The 27,077-nt window shown below is 39.3% G+C and overlaps 2 protein-coding genes across 2 annotated transcripts; one reads left to right on the top strand and one right to left on the bottom strand.

The window, feature by feature from the left end:
- Positions 1 to 108: 108 nt before the first annotated feature.
- Positions 109 to 11,041, bottom strand: plb1 (phospholipase B1). The gene is made up of 29 exons (XM_083791650.1): positions 11,006 to 11,041; positions 10,111 to 10,171; positions 9,948 to 10,006; positions 9,639 to 9,712; positions 9,051 to 9,094; positions 8,380 to 8,488; positions 8,062 to 8,113; positions 7,858 to 7,938; positions 7,643 to 7,708; positions 6,960 to 7,060; positions 6,561 to 6,642; positions 6,199 to 6,303; positions 5,919 to 6,014; positions 5,729 to 5,800; positions 5,544 to 5,621; positions 5,241 to 5,301; positions 5,096 to 5,154; positions 4,811 to 4,878; positions 3,969 to 4,012; positions 3,727 to 3,820; positions 3,524 to 3,575; positions 3,240 to 3,320; positions 2,213 to 2,278; positions 1,946 to 2,040; positions 1,559 to 1,640; positions 1,355 to 1,459; positions 1,087 to 1,182; positions 896 to 970; positions 109 to 819 (listed from the first exon to the last, which is right to left on the bottom strand). Exons 2-29 carry the CDS (start codon positions 10,166 to 10,168, stop codon positions 547 to 549), a joined length of 2,328 nt encoding a protein of 775 aa, XP_083647776.1. The 5' UTR covers positions 10,169 to 10,171; positions 11,006 to 11,041; the 3' UTR covers positions 109 to 546.
- A 10,622-nt stretch (positions 11,042 to 21,663) lies between these two features.
- On the top strand, positions 21,664 to 26,447 carry ypel5 (yippee-like 5). Its single transcript, XM_083791794.1, has 3 exons — positions 21,664 to 21,855; positions 23,631 to 23,798; positions 24,598 to 26,447. The coding sequence occupies exons 2-3, from the start codon at positions 23,658 to 23,660 to the stop codon at positions 24,820 to 24,822; spliced, it is 366 nt and encodes a 121-aa protein (XP_083647920.1). The 5' UTR covers positions 21,664 to 21,855; positions 23,631 to 23,657; the 3' UTR covers positions 24,823 to 26,447.
- The last annotated feature ends 630 nt before the right edge of the window (positions 26,448 to 27,077 follow it).

The following is a 27,077-nucleotide window of genomic DNA, read 5'->3' as shown; positions in this document are numbered from 1 at the left end:
TTTATTCAAAATATTACAAAACAGGTTGTTGATAGCTGTAAACATTTCTACAATCACTGACACATTTTATGTAAATTCCCAAATAAATTACAAAAATCTAAAAACTATATTTACAAACAATTATCTAAAAGTTGAAATGTGGCAGTTTGTTGCTGCCACCAGTGCACATTTTCATTTAAACGCTATACTGTTGTACACTGAGAAAAATCCTTGTTTAAGGGAAAAGGCCAATAATTAAGACAACTCAGCCTGACTGACATCATCTAAGCGTAAACATTTGGTGTGAATCCCAAAGGTATCATGCATGACAATCACTGCCTTGAACATGTGTTGTAAGAAAGCAGCCTAGTACAGTATTAGTTGTTCATGTGGGGTGGGGGGTGTGGGTAGTATTAGCATGAGTATTAGTTGTTCATAATCCCCCAGACTTCTACATTACATTTTGAATGATCAGCAAAGCTGCTTTATGCATAGTTCAAATGAAGTGATGCCCCCCACATACAGTATTATGTCCACAGTAAGTACAGCACTGACTTAAACTGAGTTCTACAAGCCTGTGCCCTTCAACTCGACCTCAGTTTCCATCTTCTTCTTGTTTCTTTTTTCTCTGCAAGAAAGGAGGAGCCATGTGACAGCCCAGCCAATCAGAAGACCTGCAACAGCCAGCACAACAGCAGCCCACAATGGTACATATTGATCTGAGGATCTGGGGTCACAAGGTGTTGCTGTGGTTGGAATTGTGGGTGCTGGGCTTATGGGTGCTAGCGTGGTGGTTATACTGGGAAAACTGTTCGCAACTGTGAAGATGTAAGGGTGTTCCTGAAAGACATAAGTGAACAGTATTATAGATCTGCAATTCAGTAGGCACAAAAATGTGTCATATAATATTTCTTACCGTAGTGGGACACTTGATGCGATTTCTCTCATTTGAAAAAGTGTTGTATGTCTGTTTGTAGCCCACTGGCTCCAACTACAAGCAAAACAGAATTTATTTTGCTCAACTTTCAAAACAATTATTATTTCAAATTGACTTCAACCAAAGCACAGATAGGCCTTTAACTGTGATCCTCAGTAGACTAGACTCACCATGTTATTCCACAGAGACACGGCCATGTCTGCGTGCCCCCGTTCACTGAAGTGGAAACAATCCACAGAGAAATAGGTGACATCAGGTTTCCCTTCCTGAAGAATAAAGAGCATAACATTAACACCAGTGTTTGTATGAATATTGCTCTCTGAGGGCAGTGGTTTGTCAAGCATGCATGTACAGTAGTAGGCCTACATGTACAGTATGTATTTAAGTGTGTGTGCACATGCGTGCGCGTGTGTGTGTGTGTTTGCATGGGGGATTTACAGCATTCAAAGGGACGATGGTGTTTCGGAAGAATGGCTGCAGAACCACAGTAAAGTCGTCTTTACCGTCATAGCGGTCTCCAAACACCAGCCTCTCCGTCTCAGTCTGTGAGAAAAACACCACAAATGTCAGTAAATACTTACTTAATTTCTACATTACATACCTATTCAGGAAAAAAAACAATTAACATTCCTGTGCACCAACCTGAATTTCCCGATTGATCCGTTTGATCTCAGCTAGTTCTGGGGAATCTTCTGAAGGTTCTATGTAGCACGTACAGACAAATCTGGGGGGAAAGAAAGCAGAAAGACTAGAAAATAAAAATGCAATACTGTTTGATGTCTATATTACATAGTTTATTTATTATACTCTTTCACCTCTGACTATTTTTTACACAAAACTGCCAGTTTGTTGTCTCAGAGCTGTCAGTCTTTTGGCAGGAGTAGAATTTCAATGTGTTCTTTTGCTTAACTATAGAAAATAGAATATCAAAGATAAGACTAGTTGTTCCCAAGGGCCAAATCAGCGGTGGAATTTGTGATTTTGAGTTATGCATGAATGGATGTGCAGTGAATTAACTGATGAGCATACTTTTGTAAGAGGCTGCACCCGAGAGTGTCTTTCTTGATTTTGCGAAGGCCTTCTATTTCTAGGATCTCCAACACATTTACCATCACCCTGGGGACCTAAGGCCATAAGGAAACAACAGCACATTTAGGTTACAGCAAGGGGTAGAATTTGCATTGTATTTAGAGGTCAGTCTAGTTAAATAAATTATACCGTAATTTCAGTGTAATTTCACCCTGCTTATATGCAACCATTTACTGATTAAATTAAATAGATATAACACTATCTTGCCTCTTTGTAGAGCATATCCAAACTTGTCATCAAGTGATGAGTATAGTTCTGAGGTGACAATGTGGCCTGTGTTGTTGAGAGAGGAATGAAAGTACATTAATAGACATTAAGACGTTATATCATTGTTATAACAACACATAAAATAAACCCTGGTGTCGTTGACTCATACGTTATTCACCAATACATTCATTGCTCAGCATACCGGTATGTACATGGCCAGTCTAATATAAATGCATTATTGGAAATTCGTCAAAGCAATCTTCAAAGCAAATAATCGACTGAAGAAAGCAATGGCATTCAACATGCATGAGAATTAGTAATGAGCAAATTCTTATCCGTTACCGCCATCACTTCAAATCTCATCTCACTTTAATATTCTGCGTAAAATAAATAATAATAATAATAATTACTTAATATTAAAAAATACATTAAAATAAATCCAAATCTTCCTTGCGTGTTTCTTTCTCTGTTTTGTTCTCCATTAACCCCCCCCCCCCCCCAGAGAAGGAAACAAGCAAGGAAGATAGATAGATAATAAAGAAGATAGAGGAGATAGAGAGAGGAGGACAGAGGAAAGATAAGAGCATAAGAAGAGAGGGTGAAGAGAGTTGACTTCTCCCCTGTTGATGCTGTGTTTGTCTCATACAGAGGGAGGCAGGGAGACAGGGTGGGGGGAGGGTTGGTTTGTGTTTGAGGGCGAGAGTGACAGAATGTGCTCATTCAAAGGAAACTTTGTCTGCCCACATCTCACTGTGACACAATAAATCAATTAGGGCAGGCTTGGTCACAATGCTTGATTATTCTGCCTCAGTGCTTATTCCACATGGACCATGATGATGATACTATGAGACGTCTCGAAAAACAGGACATCACAATGCACTGAAGGAGTTGTAGCCACCTTGCTATGACATGAGAATATCTATGGCTGTTTTATGGCTGGTTTAGCCAGTTATTCTGTATACAGGTTATGCAATGCACCTCTGACAAAAACTCGGGAGGCCAGTGATGGCTGCTCATGGAAACTCACCCTATCATTACAATACTGACACAGGTCATTGCCACCGATGAAGAGGGTCACCAACTTCCAGTCTTTCTCAAAATTGACAGCCTGTATACACAAGAAGGACAGAGAGGTAAAAGGTCGAGAGTCAGAGAAACAGAGAATGAGGAGAGATGGCATAACATGGGATGTCATGGCTTATTTTTTAGCTACTTTCTGTTGCAGAAATAGTATAATATATAATTTATGCCAATGGAAAAATACATCAAAATCACAAGCAAAAGTAAAATCATCAAGTAAAATCAACTCACAGAGTGGGTTTTCATGGCATCAATTAGTTTTCTGACCTGCCCTGGGATTCCTCTGTATAAAACATTAGAATATGTTTTCAAATATTAGTAATACATAAATACACAGTGGTCCTGAAACAGTAACCAATGAACAAATACATGTCAATACAAACAATACGTATAAGTGTTATGAAGGCGCTTTCAAAATACAGTTCAGCACTCACGCTATTTTAGCACCTGATACAGCCATGTTGAAGCCATTCTGTGTTTTGCCAATTGACATTCCTGTGATGCTAGGATTGAACTTCTTGAGGATATCTGATTACAAAAACAAGACACTTTACTTCAGTAGACAAAAAATATGAATGTGATCAACTTGGTCAATTAAGTCCAGTTTGTCAACTCTGTCACCTAGTGGCAAGAATATGTATTACACAATGTGTTTCTCTCCAAGGTAAGTGCTTACTGGGTAATGTTGTGACAGTTTCAAGTTGGTCATCCCCTCCGATGCTAAAACAAACAAAGACACGAAATGTTATCACAATGCAATGCGTACGATAAGTCAACAAAATATATACCAGTAAGACGCCTGAGGGCGAGAAGTGACCGGTCGCGTGCACGCATCCGCCTGGGTGACAGCAGACTATGGGCGAGCGCTGGCCCTTTGACATGGGGGGTCAGATGAATAATATGAAATTAATTCTGTACTGGGTGTGTCTTGAGTGTACAGGTTTTGATGAGGTCAGATCAATATATGGAATGTCAGAACAGGTCAGCTCCATATATGGAGATCTAAGGGTGACAGCGGGGGCAGTGTCTTGAGTGTACAGGGTTTGATGAGGGCCCAGGTAGGGCCGGGCCTTAATTTTCGGGCCTGTTGAGAACGTAAATATTGAGGGATCTTAATTGGCTTAATTGCGACAGCAGGTCACATTTACTATGACATCAGGGATCTTCATCACTGATGATGTCACATGATGTCACGAGACCTGGGCACCATCAGCGATTGGGTGTCCCATGTATGGGGATTTTGAGTGATACCCTGACGGACAGGAAATGCACAATTCCATAATTAACTGCGACCTTCTGTCGCAATAAGGTATATACTTTTCTTTTTAAAATCTTTTTATTCAAGTTTCTTTTTTTTTTACAAAAGCCAAGGAGCGAGATGGCATTACGTTTTAAGTTATGAAAAGAACTAACAGGTATCAAGTAAGAATAGCCTTCACATGTAGTAATGCAATCAGTTTACAAGAAGCATTAGGTCAGACCACTGTGTTGATATATACTTTTGAGACCGACTCTCACCTCCACGACACTCCTCTGGACTCAGTTCTTAACTGTAAAAGATTCTTTGCCTTAGCTCCAAATCCAGCCTATAAAAGGAAAATAAATACTGGTATGTATATGTATAACATGTCTAACAAAGGTATGAGAAGATATAGAGCGTTGCAGTCCCGCCCTCTTTCAGAACGACGAGGGCCCAGGAAATAATTCCCCAATCATTTTCCCCATAGACGTTTCTAAAAGTATTTAGCCAACTCTTGTTGTGACAAAACATGACAATAAACACAATGTTTGCACTACACTCACTGTTATAGAGTCTCCGAGTGCAGCCACCACATTGATGTCTCCTGGTCTCAGCCTGTGTACTGTGAGGAGATGTGCATAAATAGATCTAACAATCGACGACTTCTTTTGCTTCTAATAATACCCAAATAATACATTGAATGCACACCTGAAGTTGGGACAGTATTAGACGGAGCTGTGTCAACACAGAAGAAATCACTGCCCCAGTTCTAAACAATGACAGAGAAGGACATGATTTTGTTTAGAGGGTTACAGAGTCAACCCAGAGCCACAGAATATAAGTCAAATACTATCTATTTCACTGAGTCACTGGTTACTAAAGTGAAGACACATTTTTCAGTTGAAAATAACAAACTAAATAAATAAATAGATAAAAAAAAATAACTATACAATTTGTCAGCGAACACTACTGGCAGACACTTATCTTACGAGTATAAAACAGCCTGCCTACCGTAAAAGGTGGAGAGGTTGGAGGTGGACCTGGAAAGGTGTAATTGCTGTTGTGAGCAGTTCTGAAGAACGGGCTAGTCTATTAAAGAGAATAAAAAATAAATGTACTGTATAGTTAGTTATACTGAAAGAAATGTATGTTTGATATTGTTTAATTATGGTGTAGTTAGCCATTTGTTAAGGTACCTCTGAAGGACATGTTAAATCGATGACAGTTGTGAAATCCTGGGTAACCGTCTTGTTGCCCACCGGCTCTAACTGGGACATTGTGAAAGTGAGTAATTTTGAGTCAATAACAATAAAAGATTAATATAGAATCATGTATGCCAAAATATCACTGAAGTTGTAATGTCTTCTATGCTATGACACATCTGACCATGTTGTTCCAAAGAGCACGGGCCATGAGGCTGTGAGCTTTCTGGCTGAGATGGAAACAGTCAGGAGAAAGGTAGGAGCGATCAGGCCGGCCATCCTTCAGAGGAACAAAGAAAGACATTAAGTTGTGTTATTAGTATGAACAAAATTTGAAACCCAATACCCAGTCTACAGTAGTTCACATTTCATCTTACAATCGCTCACCGAAAGGCAAAAGTAACCGTGTACACGTGACACATCAAATGTATAACTTCTAATCTCAGCAGCTGATCTCATCTCACCTCCAGTTTTGGAATAATGATCTGTCTGAGGAAAGGCTGCAGGACCACAGTGAAATTGTCATGAGTGTCATACCGTCCTGAGTCAATTAACTGTTGCATGGCATGCTGTGAAGAGAGACATTATGTAGGATTAGACCGTGCAATCTGTAATACCGTAAATAAACAAACATACTAAAAATAAAGCCTGAGTTAAACGTAGTTGCACGAGGATGTCACACTGAAAATAGCAGATCTTCGAGCTCACCATGTTTAGCACGGTGCATTGTGAACTTGTAGATCTGCTATTTCACGGCATTGAGGATAGTTAGAATGTTCTCAATGTGAGGTTTGAACTAATAACAGTTATTTTGTTATTTATGTACCTGATAAGCTCTGTTGTAATCTTTGACCCTCTGGAGTTCAACAGATCCCTCTTTAGGCTTCAGTATGCAGGGGCAAATTAATCTGAAAAGAGAAAGAAATATTTGAGTTGTTTGTGTTTAAAGGGATAGTTCATCCGAAGAAAAGAAAATCTCCCATGGAGACTTGAATTCATGGGTATTCTTTTGTTTTTGTCGCATTCCTAAACCTAATAATTTGATGACCAGCAGGTTCCCTATGGAGACACAGAGAGTCTCCTTTGTGTCTCCTACCGGAAGCACAGCCGGTTCTCGAATTATTGGCTTAGGATGGGGTGTGTAATTGATGGAAGATAATATTTTTGGGGGCTAAACTACTCCTTTAATGTCTGCCAATAATAAGGTCTAACAGGCAACACTTACTTTACAAACCAGGTAGGACAGCCAAGGCTCTCATCATTGTGCACTTCACGCAAGGGGACCATGTGTAACAACTCAATAAGATTCACAATGGCACGAGGTACCTGGTTAGGTACAAAACCAATAAAAGCACAGAATTGGAAAGCTGTCCGTCTGTGTACTGCTTTAGGATATGACATCTTGTAAGTTTGGTATAGCACATAGTTTTATGAATTTATAAATAAATAGTTTAGATATTGTTTAAAACGTAATTGTTTAAAATATTGTTGTTGGTCACTGTTTCTGGCCCAACATGCAAAAATTATTACATTTATAACTGAATGCAATGTGTTGGATTGTCCTGTTCTCTTAATCAGTATTGTTATTTCCGCCAGACCTGTCGACAGCAGGCCAGAGATTATGATTTCATCCATCTCCGTCTATGAGTCTGTCTGTGTGCCTGTGACCTGCTAATTTCCTTCACTACTGGACCAATCAGTGTGAAACTACTCTCCTAGTAGACCAAGGAAGAACCTCTTCCCCAAAGGTTTAACTTCACATTTTGGCCAGTTGGATGAAATCAAACGTTTGTGGGTCCTTGCCCTGGGTAGGCAACCCGGCCTGGCAGAGACCTGTGCACTTTTCTTGTTATTATTCTTATTTTTCAATTGGGACTGAAAGATGGTCATGTAAATATGTGAGTATACCTCTTTATGGAGGATATCTAGAGCTGCACGGATCCGTTCAACCACATTCCTAGCGGAGAAGAAAATCTGTGGAAAGAATAATGTTGTTTGTCAGGCACATAAATAGTGATAAGCAGCAATGACTTTTTTCATATTACTGGCTTTAACATAAAATTGCTGAACCCCAATTTAGAAGTTGCCACCGTACAAAACTAAAATTTAATAAAAATGCTTACACTGTCTGTGCAAAAGTCACACAAGTCATTTCCTCCGATGAACATGGTGATAACTTTCCAGTCGTTCTCAAAATCAATGCGCTGTGAGGAAATAGGTTAATTTATTGGGTTATGTTATTTCATAGGTTAATTTGTGTAATCTGCATTAGTTTTACTACTAAAATAAAACTCTGGCTTCATGTTTGTATACTAGTATAGACTTACAAGATCATTCTTCATCTTGTTCACTATGATTTGAACCTGGCTGACCATGTCACTGAAAAACAAATACTTTTAGTCAGTTTTTGTGTTTTCAGAGAGAGGGGTTATTAGGACACACAACACAGGTACCCTGACGGACTGAACCGCACCCCAAGAAAATATTTGTGTGTGTGTGTGTGTGTGTGTGCGTGCGTGCGTGCGTGCGTGCGTGCGTGCGTGCGTGCGTGCTCGCGCTAGAAATCATCACGGACAGACATGATGCGACTGGAGTCAAAGGATGAGGAAACGGGTAAATAGCAAAACAGAGGTAATATGACTTACCCACACTTTGCTCCTGGTACGGCTTGGTTGAGGAAGGCCTTAGCAGTCTCCTCACCACCGATTCCCTTTGCGAAGCCAGTCAGTGAGGGGTTAAATTCCCTCAGGATGTCTGTTTGCCACAATCATACAAAAAAAGCTTGTGAATATTTATTATCATAAAGCAATCCTCAGTATTATGTGTATTACAAATGGTCTGATAGCAGGTAGGCTACACAGTACATTGCCAGTGATCTGTCAGACAGTGCAGTAATTAATAAAGATAAGATCACAGCTAAAACTTTATTGGGCTATTATAACTATCACAGAATGTTATCAATGACCATACTACTGTACTAATAGGAAAGATAAGGCAGATAAGAGAAGTGCTAAAGATGATAACAAATAATGGTACATCAAAATTAAAGAATAATTAAATTACCATATTAATTATTTTCTTTTAAACAATAACTGAACTTTCTTTTAGATTTTCTCAATCATTATATATGTAAACGCACTTTTATAGATTAGCCTTCCGTGCTAACTCCTATACCCGGGGCGTAAAATAGTCAACATGGGTGAGATCGCAATATATATGCATACACACAGTCACACACACACACACACACACACACACACACACACACACACACACACACACACACACACACACACACACACACACAGAAACATACTTGGCAGAGTGGTCACATTGGCAAGGATCTTATCACCACCAATGCTGAAAAATGGATACAAAACAGGTTACAATTAAACACTACTCATAAACATCCATGAACTCTTCAGAGTCAAATCTGAGATTTTGCTGTAAGGTCTAATTACTGTATACTACACACATACACACAGTCACATGTTGGAGCGGTTAGCACCGCTCTAAAATGGTTTTGAACTGAACAAAACAGGGTCTAATAATGGCACGGCGTGGCATGGTTTCCCTGTTGATCTCTGGTATGATGTCGACAACGGCATATTAATGACGTCAGACTTGCCCAAATTTGGACGGATGGCGGAATGGTGGGTCTGAGATTATTCATTCACAAAATTATTCACAAACATATTTTATTGTGTAAATCGCTTTTTGGCTTTTACTTCCACTGGACCATTAATTAATTAATTGTATTATCGGTCCAGTGGTAAATGAGATTATCCATGGACACACAGACACATAAACGTTCTTCTAGTTTTGTCATTTTCTGTTTGAGTGACATAGTCATGTGACAAAGCGTAAATTAGACTTAGAGTGTACTGTAGAGTGTAGACTGTACCTCCATGACAATCCCCTGTATTCATTCATCACCAACAGAAGGTTGTCAGTCTTCGCACCCACACCATTTCCTGCCTGTACAGAGGAAATTAAGAAGTAAGGTTTGCCTAGTCTGGTTTAGAGCCAGCACTGAGACTACACACGCACGACGCACCACCACACACCAGTAGCACACACATACGGTAAATGATCAATTCCCCCATGACACTGTCAGCTAAATTATTTTCTTTAGGCATACAGCATATACAAGTCTTTAGAAGAGAGCAGAACAAAGCAACATCTTGTTACACAGTTAAAGGGACAAACTTACTGTCAGAGAGTCTCCTACTGCTGCTACCACTTTTATATCCCCGGGTCTTAGCTCATGAACTGTGGATTAGAAAGAATAACTCAGTGGGGACAGAAAGTCACATTAGTCACACTTCCTAGAATGGGTTAAGAGCGCAATAACATAACAGCACAATAGTCCTCACCAGAAGTGGGAACAGTGGGGGATGGATTGCGATCAGTGCACGGAAGCTCTGTACCCATTACCTGAAAGAATAATGAATGAATGAATGAAACTTTATTGACAGCCGTAGCCAGTAGATGACAAACAACAATTAAAAACATACAAAACAGTTACAAATAAATACATTGGTTCATAAAACTCTAAAACTCAGTCGTAAAAAAAATAATCTATAAGAGGCACTCATACCAATGTTTCCACATCAAGGAGCGGTATCTAACAGTGCTAAACCTAGGATTCGTCAACACCTTAATCACGTTATTATGTGACCCATCAAGTCTGCTTTTAAAGCTTTCTCAAGAGAGCCTGGAAGAGGCCCAGGCCGTAGCGTAACGGTCTGGGCACCGGACTGGTAATCCAGTCGCAGTGTGCCGCGGGTTCGACTCCCGGACCCGACACGGCCTTTACTGCATGTCATCCCCCCATCTCTCTCCCGTTTCCTGTCAGCCTACTATCTGTCCCTTCAAAAATCAATAAAAGGCGTAAGCCGCAAAAGAATATCTTAAAAAAAAAAAAAAAAGAGCCTGGAAGATGGTTAGACCAGAGTCACAGAAGAGCTGACTAGCACTGCCACCCCTAGGCTTCTTCAGGAGAATCCTGAGAGCATCATTATAAGCCACCTTTAGCTTGCACAGACTCTCTTTTTTATAGTTCACCCATAAGGGGGCTGTATACAGAGGGGTGCAGTACGCTCTAAATAGGTTTACCTTGACCTCAACTGAACAGTAGTGAAATTTCTTGTCTAACATACATGTCAGTATAACAATTTGTCTAATCTTAATTTCCCCTCCAGTCTTGATGAAAGAGTAAGAGTAAGAAAGAGTCTTGATGAAATAGTAAAAGTAAGTGATGACACTCACAGGGTCTATCAGAGGAGAGAACTCAGTCTCCTGTCTGTTAATGGGGGAATTCCTCTGTGTCCGTAGATAATGTTGCTCCTAACATGAGATTGAGGAAAAACATATGCAAATTACGGACATATGCTCTCACTTGATATATTGGAATTGTTGACCAAGCCTTTACCATCATAGGGTTTATAGAATGTTTTTTCTTCTTTCACATACAGATTTTGTGTTATATTTCCCAGTACGTTGATATAAACATAGTAATAATGTGTTTATGTTTGACTGGCAGTTGTTACAGTACATATCACCTCACCTCAGTAAGACATGGAATAGTGAGGATATTGTTGTCCTTGATTCCAGATTCACCTGCCAATGGCTGGAGCTGGAAATAATGTGATTGGTTAACAAGTTTATGTTTGGGACAGTTCATCAGGGTCACAGGCATCCAGACAATGATTAGATAATTCAATTGTAATGACATTATACACTGTGTAGCAAAGAAACAAGGATGAGGAAGATCATACAATATATAATCAGGATCAAGATTATCTTTATATCTCTTATCTAATCTCCCTTCTCTAGAATATCACCATGGTGCTCAAACATCTATTCTTTGATGGGCAAGTGTCCCCTGCTGACTCACTTTACAACCAAGACACTGGGTCCATTTGACTGAGAGTGGACATTTAAAAAACCTTGGACAGTTTTCCATAGCACACAGCATAAGAAATGAGAAAGTACAACAGGCAACGTTGTGTAAATACAGTAAGTACCTACCATGTTTGTCCATAGCTGAATAGCTAGTTCGTTCGAGTCGGACACTGTAGTCTCTTTCTAAGGAGACACACATACACATGGTTGCTATTTTTAGCCTTCTGGCCACATCAATGATCTTTCATGGTAACATTTTGTTATTGATCTTGAGATGTCTAGATCATTGGTTGATAACAGATGGCTTCTGTCTATTCCCTATTCAGTATTTACAGAGTCTGAGATGAGCTCAGTTATGAGCGGTGTCGCCTGCAGCAGCACTGAGAAGTCTTCACTTTGGCTGTGCCACTTCTGGTCTGCCAAGAGATGATGGAGAGAGTCCTATACAGAGAGCAAGTGAGACAGCGATTAGGTAGCAGCAGCTACGCATAAAGTATTCAAACAAAGCCTCATGCACACATGCTTTCAATGACACTCACACTTAATATGTATATATACCTGAAGCTCTTTTATTAGCGTGGCTCTCTGTAGTTGCTGCCTCTTGCTGTTATCTGGCACACACTGACATTGACTGCAAAAAATAAGGAATAAAACATAAGCAAGTCTAACAGATTATAATTTGACAGTTAATAGGAAATTCTAGATTGTGTACCAACATACTCGAGATCAAAATACACAATATACAATAGCCATTATACAAGAATGAAGTGGTATTACTGCAGCAAAGGTTAAGCACTCACTTGTCCTGTTGAGGGTGGACACTCCAAACCACTGTATGTATAAGTGTGTTATGTAGCTGAAAATACCCAAACAACATTGATTGTGTAGCACATAACACAGTACAGCACATATGATAGAATTGTTTTTCACATTCTATTATGAACCCCTTTAATGTAATACAATTGGACTCCATGATGACAGGATTTCACACACAACAAACCTTCTGTAATATCTGCAGAGCTGCCTCCACCTCCTGCACAATAGCTTCAACTTTTAAAGCAGCCTATAGACATGAACAGAGTTATGTACTGTAGTATCTGTCATCATATCCTGCTAGAATGCAGTTTTGTAAGAAACTGTCTCTCAGTTATTTTATAACAAGGATTTGCCAGTCTTACCTGTGATGAGCAAACACACAGAGAGTCAACTGGGACAAACAGCAGGACCAGATTCCAGTCTCTGCCTGTGGCCTGCAAGGACAAACGTAAATTACTATTATTTGGCCCGAGAGAAAACAATCCACTGTTGTCAGTGTTGCATCATTCATTTAGAGCAGAATGCCACCAAGTTTTCATCCTCAAATAAAATACATTTGGTAATGTGATCTAGGTAAAGGTGATCTAGGATCGGAAACATTAGCTACCAATCACCATCTCTTATTACCAGAAAATAGTAATTATTTTCCCTACACTATAGATTTCTATGGAGAGGGATTTCTAAACAATGGATATACAGTATGGGAAATAGGGATAGAACTGAAAAAGCACCTGATGATGGAAGAGGGAAACTGACAGTTCCTCAGCCTGTTCCAACAGACTCCTGCAACACAATACAACACACCACTGCTTTTAAACATGTCTACAGTATATTCATGTTAGCATGTGTTTCTGTGTATTCGTGAGTTACCTATGCTGCAATGATGGCAGAGCGATAACGTCAGGATTAAACCTGGACATCAGTTCTGTTTGAAATGGAAGGAGAGAGCAATCATGAATATTTCAAGGCAATGAAAGTTGCTTATTTTCTGTTTACCAACAAAAAACTATTAGCAACACAATGACAAGATGGGAGCCGCTCAATGTTAAGCGCCATCCACACCAAGCTCAATATAACTATATGGTTTACCACTGTTATAACTGTTAGTTATACTGTAGTTGTGGCATGGACTGTCATCCACTTGCGTTGGAACAATTTCTAAAACAATATATTTATTGTTATGCTATGTTTATTGTTGGTGTGGACGGCCCTTTACTGTCACTTTCACTGTTGTTGCTAAAAGGAGGTTTGTTTTCATATTCAGATATTGTCAGTTGTTATCAATTATCAGATATTATAACATAGCATAAGATAATAACATAATAAGGTTTGGGGCCTTTCTTTGTGGAGTTTGCATGTTCTCTCAATGTTTGTTCACAGGTACTCTATGCGGTTTCCTCCTACACCAAAAGACAACATCGTTACATAGTCCTGCCATTGCCCTTGACCAAGGTACTGGCATTACAGCTGGTGTATATCACTTACAAGTGGTATACTTTGGGCCGTTCCCTGCTCCTCTGTATTTAGGATGCGCTTCCCCAAGGGGATAATAAAATATATATATAGCATATTACAATAAACAACCCATTACAGAATAAGCTATGGAGGTCAAAGCCCTATGTTTATGACCCCCTCTCTTATCGTCAAAGATAAAAGTTCGCTTTAGTAAGATAGAGTACTTTTCAGATCACCTTTATCACTGACTTTTGAAACACATTGTCTTAGGAAACTGACATTTTGAACACAGTCTGGATCTGTTTAATTAGTATACCTGTGCAGTATGTGCACATATCTAACCTGATGAATGTATCTATCTGATTCTCTGAACCCATAGTTATACTGACATAATAGACAATACAAATATACACACTAGTGGGCATGCACAATCTATCACTATGTGTAGGCTACATTCATTACTGTATCTGCATGGCCAGAATTAGTACCGTATTGATAGATGTGGATCTAGTTATAGGTCAAATATCCATTCTCTATTCCACTTACAGTAGGCTATCTCTACAGTTGATACAGAAAAGCCACTTGTCTTTCTATCTGGTGATACGAGAGCACTGTGATAAGTGACTGATGCATATGACCAATGCAACTTTGGAACAACTCAATGATTATGTTCTTAAGAACAAAATTTCCCAATATCGCCAATTCTCCAAAACGTTTAATCAGTTTTAAGCAGCACAACCCTCCTGTGCAAGGACGTAATATTATGTTTTTTTTTGTTTTTTTGAAAATGTTTTAATGCGTGCATGTGACGTGCACACGGACGCACGCGCGCACGCTTATTTATTCTTTTATTTGTCCTTTTTCTCTGGCACCTGCACAAAACTTTCTGTCCAACAGGTGTTGGTGAATGTGTTTAGCAAACTCTGAACTTGGATTGAACTTCAGTTGAGACAAAAGTCATTCCTCTTTACAACATCTGAACTTGGACTGAACTTCAGTTGAGACAAAAGCCATTTCTCTTTACAGCCCTAAATTACAATGTTGATTAGATCAAAGGTCTCTGGAGACCACTAGCTTTCAACTAGATAATCAGGAAATCCCCCAAACCACCTGAAAAAAGGTATTGTTGTCCACTTCAATTCAAAGTTGATGAATAACTGTAGCTACTTTGGATGAAACTGAAAGCAAGAATCCTTTAACTAATGGGCCTGTATCAAATAACTAACTAAGTATTAGAGCATGCGTTCCAAAGGAAAAATATAAAGTTGAATTTCAAGGAAACGCTCAATGAAAACCAAATGCTAAAAAAACCTCTTTCTCCCCAAGCCAATTTCATAGCTTTTGCTTCACTCATAGCGAGGAGACTTATTCTCCGCAATTGGAAATCTGATAAACCTCCAACATTTACAAGTTGGGTCAAGGATGTTCTATCCTTTATAACATTGGAGAAGCTCAGATACAACAGGTTCAAATCTCGCCAGAAATTTGTAAAGGCTTGGTCCCCATTCCTTGAATTCACCCTTTCACTGTCTTCCGACTCACTGTCTTTTGATGATGTGTCCTAAGTGTTTTTCCTACATGTAATTTGGTTCACTGTGTAGCCCCTTAATCTAGTAAAAGGCTAATTTTATTTTATTGTATTTATTTATTTCATTTATTATTTATATCCTTTACTACCTGTTTATTTTATTTTATTGTTGTTTTTTTGTTGTTGTTCTTGTTGTCTTGTTTTGTGATGGAACCGGGGAGGGTGGTGTATATGTGGGGTTGTTTGTCTACAAAAATTTAAAATCTTATAAATAAAGTTATAAAAATATCAGTAAAAGACACATTTAAAATTGATGGGTTTTATAAAAAAAGGTCCAGGACAAGGGGATCACATAATGTTTAAAACCAACATCATGATACCCTTTAGTAGTAAAGTGGTGTGTACGATTAAATATGTACTAATTGTACTATGATAGGAAAGATTTCGACTGATACAACAGACATCCAGACTCACCTGCTAATCTACTGACAATGCGAAATGCCTCAGTCCTATGGGTGGAGACACAAAATGTTGTGTTAGCTGTGAGACAGTGCAAGACAAACTGCTACAGAATGTGTTCCACTTATCACTGAACAGTAATGTTGTCACTTCAGAGTGGTGATGGGAATACGGTACATTGGCAGATGGTGCACTTCTTCATAGTGTACCTATAAGAGAGCGGTAGGCCCATGGCAGAGATCACTGAGATATCAGCAGGTCTGAGGGTATCAACTGATGGAGAAGAAACAATAATGAATGAAGTATGCATCACACAACCATTGGACACCCTTTGTTAACCTAAGTTACATTAAAGTATATAATAAATCACTTTCAACCTGGCGTCCTTAATCTGGCAATGTTTCACACATTTCTTCATAATAGGCCTATTGTAAAAATAAATATAAAACAAAAAAACAAAAGAAAAACAAAAGAAAGAAAAACGTTCTAAATGTATAAATATACTGTACAAGCGCACAGCACATTGCATTTTAACACGTTGTGAGCTTGTAGATCAGCTATTCACTTGCGAAATAAGGCTTCATTAATATTAGAATGTAGTATAAAGGTCTACCAGAGGGTGATTTAGATGAGAGGGCATGTTGAGAACAAAGGAATGGCATGTAACTTCCCCTCTGTAACAGAAATAAATTAATGCAGTGAATGTACAGATGATCAATGCAATAGATTGTATGAACACCCACACAAAAACTAATCATACAGTATAAGTATACCACTATACCACTCACATCCTCTGATTCTTCTGTTTGTAGCTGATTTGAATGTATATCATTGTGGACTGCATCTAAATGAGACATAGAAACCAATTAAACAGCTTTCCACCATATGGGACAACTTTTACAAAGACATATTGTACACCCATAATTATTCTGAACAGGTTAGGGTAAAACAGGGAATACCAGACAAGTCGCCCATTTACCAACTCACCCCGGGCATACATCCTGCGGAACTGCGCTGCCTGGTATTCCTAAAGTAATTTAAGTAAATTATGATTAAACGGTTAAACCTAACCTTATTCCTAACCTTAACCTCAGTAAAACTATGCCTAAAACCCTATACCAAACTTAACCTCAGTACTATGCCTAACTCTAAACTTATTTCTAACCTTATTGCAGGTAAAACTAAATAAAGAATACAAGAACTGCGGCACCGAGCGGTCGGCGGAAAGAAATCGAGAGGGAGATGGATTATGGGCGACCTTACCTGATACTAAAACAGGTACTAAATTGACAGGTTGACCAATTATTGTCTTACTTTGGATCTACTCTTCCCTTGACATTTTACCATTAATCTGAGTTCAATGAACTCAACCTTGACATTCTGAGGACACCGCTCCTGTTTGTATTCGCAGCCAAAGTCCCTTCTGTACAGAGGAGTTTTATTTATGTATAACTAACTGTGTAAGTGTAAAAAGTCCTCATTCTGTTCAAAATAAATTGGCAACAAATTAACCCTATGGTACATCATTCCAGAGTCACCCCAATAAAATACGTAAAACATGCAGACTTGGCCCGGGCGGTTAGCTCAACCTTCTGGGCACCTAGGCTGCTGAGCCATCCTGACAGCATGCCGCGGGTTCGACTCCCAATCCCGACGGCCTTTGCCGTGTTTCTTTCCGCCATCTCTCTCCCCATTTCCTGTCAGACTACTTCCATCCTATCAATAAAGGCCCCAAAAAATATCTTAAAAAAAACAAAAAACCATGCAGACTTATTTGAGTGCTCCAGTAATTTATTTGGGTAGTCTATTTTGACTTGAACAGGTGACACTTCATTCATATTATATTGTCCTTTACTGTTGAGCACAGAAGCCTTACTACTCACAACTTGGCTGAAACGCATTGGACTTCCCTTTGTGACAGCAAACAATGGCTTTGTATAGAGTAGCGATAGTGTTAGTTGGATGTTGTAATTGTATTTCAGCAAGCACATTTCATTTCAGTAGAAAAAAAAAGATTGGACTAACGGAGTAAAATCAATCAAAAAGTATTTTTTGATTCTCTCTTCAGTCTCTGCAAATGTTACTGTGTACTTTACCTGAAAGATGTGCACAGGATCCCAGAAAGTTGGGCACAAGAGAAACAAGAATCATGAGTCCCAAGGTAATCATGATGAGGGGTGTTATCTGAGGACCTATTGTACTCACTAAAGGATTGTACCTCCCTACTCTTCCACAGCATGAGACAGAATTACTGCCGGACACAGAGTTTTATTCTCTGACTGTCCTACCTTTTTTATCACGTTATCAGCCTATCAATCAACCAAATCACGAGAACTGTACCTCGTCTGTACTGTACCTGTGTCACCGTCACCTATCCCTGCAGTCTTGCAACAGATGTCAATAATGCACTATGGAAGGTGTAAGAGGTGGAGCCATATTTATGGCCCTACTGTATGTCACCATAATTACATACTTAAAGGAGAATTCCATACTAAAAGGCTTTCTTACCTTTCTTTGTAGTTGTTACGTCCCCACCAAAGAGGTCCAGGTGTTATTTTGTGCAAAAGCTCCTTATTGGCTATTTCCCCTACCATAAGCCCTAAATGAATTGCATTGAATTGAATGGGGCTATGGGGTGTTGTGCTAATTCGCTTATTTCCATCGCTCAAAATTATAATTTCTTTGTATATATCCTCTCTTCATAATGTAAATAATATCCCAAGCGGCACACTTTACTACTTCTTTCGATGGAAATAAGTGAATTAGCATAACACCCCATAGCCCCATTCAATTCCCATTCAATGCAATGCAATTCATTGAGGGCTTATGGTAGGGAAAATAGCCAATAAGGAGTTTTTGCACAAGAAAACACCTGGACCTCTTTGGTGGGGACGTAACGACTACAAAGAAAGATAAGAAAGCATTCTAGCATGGAATTCTCCTTTAAATGTCAATTTATGTCAACTTTATATACAGTAAATGTCATCATACATTGTTATTTTGAAAGACAAATATTTGATGGATTAAAGAGACAAAATACAATTATGCTCCATACAATTTATATCACTGTTTTCATAAAGAAATATTTTTCTATTTTGCTGTCTTACCTGTCAAATTCCAGTCAAAGCTTAACATGTCAATTAATTCCCTTGTAGGTTTTATTGATTGATTGATTGATACATAAATGTAGCTTCTCATAGTGGTAGTTTTGTAGCTCCAATACGCACGTGCGCACACACACACACACACACACACACACACACACACACACACACACACACATTAACTCATTTTAAAAGTCCTAATGCATAGAAGAAATTGAGAGACAGACAAACAGATAGAGAGAGAGAGAGAGAGAGAGAGAGAGAGAGAGAGAGAGAGAGCACATGAAGGTGATGGGGAAAGTTTGGCATTTTTTTCACTTTATATCCATTTTCTACAGGTTTCTAAAAATGAGGTTATATATTTTCATATGGCATGGTAGAATAGGCCTACTCCAAATAGTCCCATATATAGGGCACGATAATAAAACACACCTTACAAAATTAACCTGTGATGGCGAATTTAACGATAATGATAACATCCAGCGATAAAGAAATTTTTACGAGTTTTCTGTTGAAGTAAAGAAAATGCCAGCCCTCATTGTTTGCCCTGCGTCCTTTTGCATGATTTTATTTACCTCTGACGAGAGTGAACAACGTACGCGGAACAACGTACGCGTTTCGGCCTGTATGGCCTTCCTCAGCGTTACGAGTTTTCTGTTCAAAACTTTAAAAAAAACATTAAATTGTAGGTGATGTGTCAGGCTGTTTTAATGTCACAGCACATTACAAGCTTAACTAGCTCATTGGCTGTGTTATGATGACGTGCACTGATCTCATGATGAGATGAGATGATTAGATTGTTAAGTGTTTTATGAACTTGGACTGAGATTGGTTTTATAGATACCCTGATCTGACCCTTGGAATCAGAAGAGAGAGAATGCAATGCTTTCCAGGAGTGGAGGTTATGGAGGCAGGGGAGTTGTGGGGTAACAGTTATTGGAGAAGGGGGTGGTCTGGATTTGGGGGAGTTGTGGGAGTGGGGGTTGGGGGTATGGAGGTGGGTGAGTTGGGGGAGTGGGGGTATGGAGGTGGGGGAGTTGGGGGTATAGAGTATGTGAGGGAATTATGTTGCGGCCAGTATGGTGAGGCGTTCACATAGGATAGTATTGTCCCACCATGCATCGTTTTCATGTTATGGCTCTATTCTGGAACTACATCAGACTCTAAAATCAGACTACAGGCTGTTCCAACAGAACAGTTGCCCTTAATGCTACAATAGATTTCCAGTTTAAGGATTTTAAAACATGCCGTGGAGACCCTTTCACAGATCATCAAATCGGAAATGTGATAATTCAAAGGTGATGAAATCATGAAACCATAGACTTATTGCGACTGCAGGTCGCATTTACTATTTGACTATGAAAACGTGCATTAGGTCATGCCTCATGACATTACGTGACATCACGTCATGACATCATCTGGGATGGAGATCCCTGATGTCATCAATATTGGCCAACAACTCTACATCTGACCTCAAACTTCAAACCCCTTAGATCTCCATATATGGAGCTGACCTGTTCTGACATTCCATATGTTAATCCATCTGTCCTTCCTTTTCGATGTCTCCCTTTTGACTGATACCTGTCCATTCAAACTCTAGAGGGGCCCGCCCCAAAGTTATTAGTGCAGCTGCGCCTGGCAGCTGGCGAAAACTAGAGTTCTCAACAAGCCAGAAAATTAAGGCCCAGCCCTACCTTGGCCCTCAACAAACTCTGTACACTGATATCCCTTATATCTCCATATATGGAGCTGACCTGTTCTGACATTCCATATGTTTATCTGACCTCATCAAACACTGTACACTCAATACATGCTCCATATATGGCCAGTACAGAATTCATTCCATATGTTGATCTGACCCCCATGCCAGCGCTCGCCCAGTAGTCTGCCGTCACCCAGGCGGATGCGTGCACGCAACCTCGCCCTTTAGAGACTCAGGGCTTCTTACTGGTAGGCTATAGCCTATAGCGGATGGAACAGCCTAAAACTAAAACTGTCTGTGGAGTCTGGTGAAGGAGCCTCTCTCTCCGGCTCCTTAGTGGGCATACAATACATTTTAGGATAGCAATATTGTATCCAATATGGGGAGAGAACTCACACATGGTACCAATTAAACAAGTACAATTGGGAGAAATTATCTGGAAATTGCACAGACAAATGAGCAGACAAATGAGCAGACTGGAACATTATCAAATTCAAGCTGATAAATGTGCACTCTTTCCTGATTGGCTGTAATTAGCAACCCACCTGAAATGTATTTTTCGGTTTATTAAAGAGCTGGAGGGACACTAGCCATGGTTCATGACTGTCATGTTTCAGGGCTAGAGGGACACTAGTCTATTACTAATACTATCAGAACTAGCCCAGAACGGCTCTTGTTGTTACATACAGTATGTATAATTAAATGATCACAGGCATTCTAGGTCTATATCAGAACATACAGCTTGAGCTAATACAACTTTAACCTTTGAAAAATTAAATTCTATTAAGCAAACAATATCACTTACCCTACTCGACTGTATCCCATGGCTTGGAGGGGCTGCTACGGCAGAGTTGGATTAATTGAATACTTTTAGACCGAAATGTAAACAGTAAAAGTATGGACACCATGCATGCAGCAGCACTACGTCATACTTCATGACCGGATGTTGATACTGGCTGACTGTGAGCACAGCCACAGAGAAGGAACAGCTGAACAAGAACAACAAAGCCAAAGCCACGACGACGACGACGACGACGATCTGCACAAACAACACATGATCAAGTGAAAATATCGGTGACATCGTTACAGCTGAGAAGATTTATTGCCAAAAAAATAATTCTAAAAGCTAGGAAACCGTTTCACGGACGCAGTAAGTTCGATGTGTTGTTGTCTCCTAGCCACTATATTTATAACATTATTAGCCTTGTTAGCTGAAAAGCTAACTGGACCCCCTGGCCCGTTTGCCGAATTGTATAAACATCAGAACTCGGCAAACATATCTAAATTCGAAGGAAAACTTAGAAACGGTGGTCAGTAAACTATCGGTAAGGGAGGAGTAGATTCGTTGTCATTGTGACTTGTTATTGACATTATTGAGCACTGTTAAAAACCTCAGAGCTGCCATTTTATTTGTCGAAAGATCATGACAAGAGAAAGTAACTCATACCCGTCCTGCCAACCTCAATCCATTTAAAAGCTAAAAGTACAGTAGGCCTAGAGAAATGTATTTGACGACTGAAGGAATAAAAGAGCCATCTTTAATAATAACCACTAATTACTTAAAAGTGACTATCTCTTTATAATTACAATTTAGATACATGACATGAGTGTATATGTATACTGTGGGACTGAAGTTTATTCAGACATAATATACATAAAGTGAGAGTAAGAGTCAGATTCGATACACCACCAAGATACCCATGTACTAGCCCCTCTCGGAACCCTCCATAAAGCGTTTCTGAAATTTTGATGTCGCTTTATTGTAGGGTCCCTGTTCATAACTATATTTTCGTATGGGAATTTTGGAACGCGGACATAAATATGCTCACTAACATCGTATCTGCGCCGTTTGACGGCCTGTTTTCCTTTGAGGGCTTCTGAAATCGTGAACTATAAGTACCTATACAAACCGCTGCGAATATCTCCTGTGGCGCGGAAGCCGTTAAGTATTTTTAATCTTTGTTTGACTGATTTGGTCGCTTTATTTCTTCTTGTTTGTTTACCGTTTATTGTACCGCCTCCCGGTGTGCGGTTGGCTTGTGCGGCTACGTCCCTGCCTCTGATCTGCTCTGTCATAGCTATAGCGCCACTAGCTAGCCAGATAGGCGGTACAATGAGGTGTCAATAAACAAGGAAGGAAGAGAAGAATCAAAGCGACCAAATCGGTCAAACAAAGTAAAAATACTTAACGGCTTCCGCGCCACAGGAGATATTCGCAGCGGCATGTATAGGTACTTATAGTTCACAGATTCAGAAGCCCTCACACGAAAAAAAGTCGTCAAAGAGCGCAGACAGGCCGTAAACACGGTGTTTATGTTTTATGTATGTCCGCGTACCAGGTGGCAGGATACTGCTGCAACAGGACCCCATGGTCTGTGTCGTCAAAAATTTCAGAAACTTCCTGTTCTGTTCTTTAACTATATAGAAGTGTCTATTTGTACGTCTCTAAATGTTTTGATGAATTGAACATGGTGGACCCTCTTGTAAACAAGTGTAATGCTTAATTGGGTCGTCCACTCACAGTTAACAGTCTTTGTATTGAGTTTGTGCTTGAAAAGTACTGTAATTCTGCAAACTGTTAATAAATATTTCAATCAATCAAGTAAAAGAGTAACATTCCCACTCTCTCATTGATGAGAGAGAGAGGTTTGACCTGGTTGACGATGCAACAAGGGTGAAATCCACTTATATATATATAATAACTGTCTATGGTGAAATCCCCCAAAAGCAGGAGAAATGCTGGCACAGGAGTCGGGCAGGATAAATGGTCAAATATAAGAAGTCCTGCAAAATGCAGGAGGTAACTTGCTGAATAGATAGATTCGGTGGAACATTGGACTGGTTGTTATTATTTTGTAATGTATATAAATTTCCCGAAATGTCATTAAGTTAATCTGTGATTTATCCTCCTTTTCCCTGCATCAGTAAAAGTGCCAAAGAAACCATTGAACAATGGGGCGCATCTTCCTGGACCATATTGGTGGAACACGTCTTTTCTCCTGTGCCAACTGTGACACTATTCTTACAAACCGGTCAGAGCTAATCTCCACACGCTTCACTGGAGCCACAGGAAGAGCCTTTCTTTTCAATAAGGTATGGCATTCATCAACACAAGCTATTGCCAATAGCATTTTTATTCTCATAACAGCATTATTTTAATATTTAGTAATAAGTGTAGTGTAGCAAGCAATCTTAGCTTGAATAATGTATTCATAAGCCAACCCAGTGAACCCACCTCCAAAAAAAGACAAGCCAAATAATATGGGCATATATTCCAAATAAAAATATTAGATATTATTATAAATTATAAATATTATTATTATTATTACTATGTAGGTAATTACAATAATTTATATTTTCGTTATTTATTATAACATTACACACATACTTGATCCAGGGCGTAATACGTAGACACACCAGAATGATTGTCACTCAATGTGATTCACAGTACTTCACAAACCTATGGGGAAATATAGTATAATATACATAAAATAAAGGTTGGCTTGTTTAGATTTGCAAATTCAAAAGAAGCCACCAGACGTTTTCGTGCAACTCTGGATAAAACAAGCCAAAAGTTGCGGTAAATATGCAGACTTGGCAATACTGGTGTTCAAGTGTAGTGATTACTACTACACATACAAGACAATATTGTTGTCTTCTAGGCTGAACAAGAACTTCTGCTGAAAGTGTGACCAGAAGTACAGGAAGTTCTGGCAGGCTTGACAACATGTAACCTTGTACTAACTGTAATTTGGTTAGACACTTTTGGCAGTACTTCTTGTCCAGGCATTATATTCTTGTGAAACTGAGATACAACTGGAAATTAAGTTAGGATCATTCAACATCCACTTTCTCTAAATGTTTTTTTTCTTCTTCTTTTTTAACTACTTAGGTGGTGAATCTTCAGTACAGTGAGGTGCAGGATAGAGTGATGCTTACTGGCAGGCACATGGTGAGAGATGTGAGCTGCAAGAACTGTAACAGCAAACTGGGCTGGATCTATGAATTTGCTACCGAGGACAGCCAGCGGTACAAGGAGGGACGTGTCATCCTGGAGAGGGCATTAGTCAGGGAGAGTGAGGGCTTCGAAGAACACGTGCCCTCAGACAACTCGTGAGACCGCCCTTAGTATGCTCACTCCCATGCCCTCTTTCCCTCTTCCTTATCCCCTCGCGTCTACGCTGCACACCACCATCTGCAGAGCTGGTGGTCATCGACGTCTTGGCTCTGCCAATTGGAGGATCGATTGGTTGGATCTATTCTTACTGGGTAGGCTTTGCCTCTGTATACATCCTGATTTATTCCTCACAGGGAACCCCCCTGAAAAGCTGAGGACATAGATAAGGAGTCAAATTTAACTTGTTCAATGGCCTGCACGCTCACACAGAATCTTCAACACTGCTGCACAAGGCATGCACCTCGTTCTTCATAGGCACTTCGATGCTTGCCTGTTAGTAAGCAGACATTGTCAATTACATTAGAAATCGCATCACCATTGTTAGATAAACAAAGGAGCGGAGGCATTAGTATGGGAAAAGGTGTTTTCATCAAGATTGAAGACATGGGCAAAGCAGCTAGTCCACTACGCAACACGGCTCACAAAATACATATGGCTTTTGGTGGGCTTGTGTTTTTGTGTTGTTTTGCCTCAGTGAATATTTGCCTTTGGTGAACAAACATTGAATGCTATTAATGCTCCAGCCTCCAACTTTATTTTTTTCTTGTGTGATAGTGTAAAGGAATGTAAGTTTATTTAAGATAATTTCACTTTCACATGATGCCAGATGGTTAAATTCAAGTTGTATTTGGTAATCTGTGTTTTTCTTTTTCAGTTCCCATCTGCATTTGATTGAAATGACTTTTTTTAATGTTCACAGAATAGCTTTAATATAACATAACTTCTGTTTAAATACAGGTTTTGGAGTTTATTCTCCCACATACCACATTTGCATTCTGTTGTATGGTTTCCCCATCCTTCTGTATGGATGCTATGCCTGACTGTGTGTGTAGTATACAGAGTGACATATTCTGACGTCAGGATTGTGTGTCTTTCTGTGTAAGGGGGATATGTCTCAGCCTGATGTGGAGATGTGCTCATTTGCTCTTTTGCTGGCTTATGGCACATTGGCTTTAGGCCCTGAACTGACCGTTCCTCAAAACCTCAAGCCAATCAACTGTTACGGTATTATTCTTAAAGACAATCTGTCTCTCCTATGATTAATAAATCATAGTCTCCACTCTCCATCTTATTATTTTCCTGCAATTAAATAAACCAAATTCAAAATATCCAAAAATGTCAACATTTCAGGAATGGAAATACATTCGGTGGACTGTCATTTTGACATTCAATTCTACAATGATGGTATTTTAAGTTTGTTTGGGATTTTGTGTTGAATAATGACACAAATTTTACATAATATGCAGGAAAATAATGTGTTGCACTGAAACAAAGTAACACTAGAAATGGAAGGTTTCTGCAGGATATCGATAACATCCCAATGCCCAAGTCAGCGTGCAATAGATGGATGTGACTATTTTCATTTATTTTTATTTTATTGATAATTGTTATCATTGTATTACTCTATGTAGGAATATTTTATTGACTTTGGTTACCGGTATCTTATATATATGACATGTAGTATTAAAAAAAGGGTGTTTTTTTTTCCTTTATTGGCTTTAGTAAAATTGACTTTGTGACAATTTCAGAATAAAGGTGTAGTCTTGCTGATTATAATTTTGGTGTGGTTTGTTTTTGGAGTGGTTGATATTGTCATTTTTTTGATTCTCAGTTTACCATTCATTAGTCTGTAGTTCAGTCTAGTTTACCATTCATTAGTCTAGTTCTACATTCCCATCTGAGGCAGAACAGGATTTGTAAGGTTTGTTTAGGTTTCACAATGATCATATTCATAATGTAGCAGGGATGTCCAATCTTAAGAGTGGGGATAAAAAAAAAGGTACTTACTATTAATTTAGCTTAGAACGCTAAACATGAATTAAAACAATCTTACCAAACATCGGCTGTTTGGGAGTTAGTCTTGTAATTAAAGACAAACACTTCCATGTCATTTGTGAGGAGTCTGCTGCTAATGATTGAACAATATCATTCTTACTTAGATTTGACGTGTCGAGGCCAGCGTCAATTAGTCTTTCAGAATCAGAAACGATGTCAATTATTTTCAAGACACATGACTGGCACTGCAGGCTATTTCGTTCTATGTGAAAGAAAGCGCCTCTTTAGAAAGTGTTCTGACTAATGTGTACCTGGTGCCACTAGGTGGCAGTATCATGTCTAATTAGGATTTCCCAAGAATGTGAAGGATGGGAGGCGCCTTGTCCTTTGCCTGTCTGATGGTTAACCTCTTGAGATGG

Source organism: Protomyctophum parallelum (genome assembly GCF_964188405.1).
Source record: "Protomyctophum parallelum genome assembly, chromosome: 20".
NCBI classification, from domain to species: Eukaryota; Metazoa; Chordata; class Actinopteri; order Myctophiformes; family Myctophidae; genus Protomyctophum; species Protomyctophum parallelum.
Note: the sequence above shows the minus strand (reverse complement) of the source record. Positions and strands in the feature narration are given on the sequence as shown.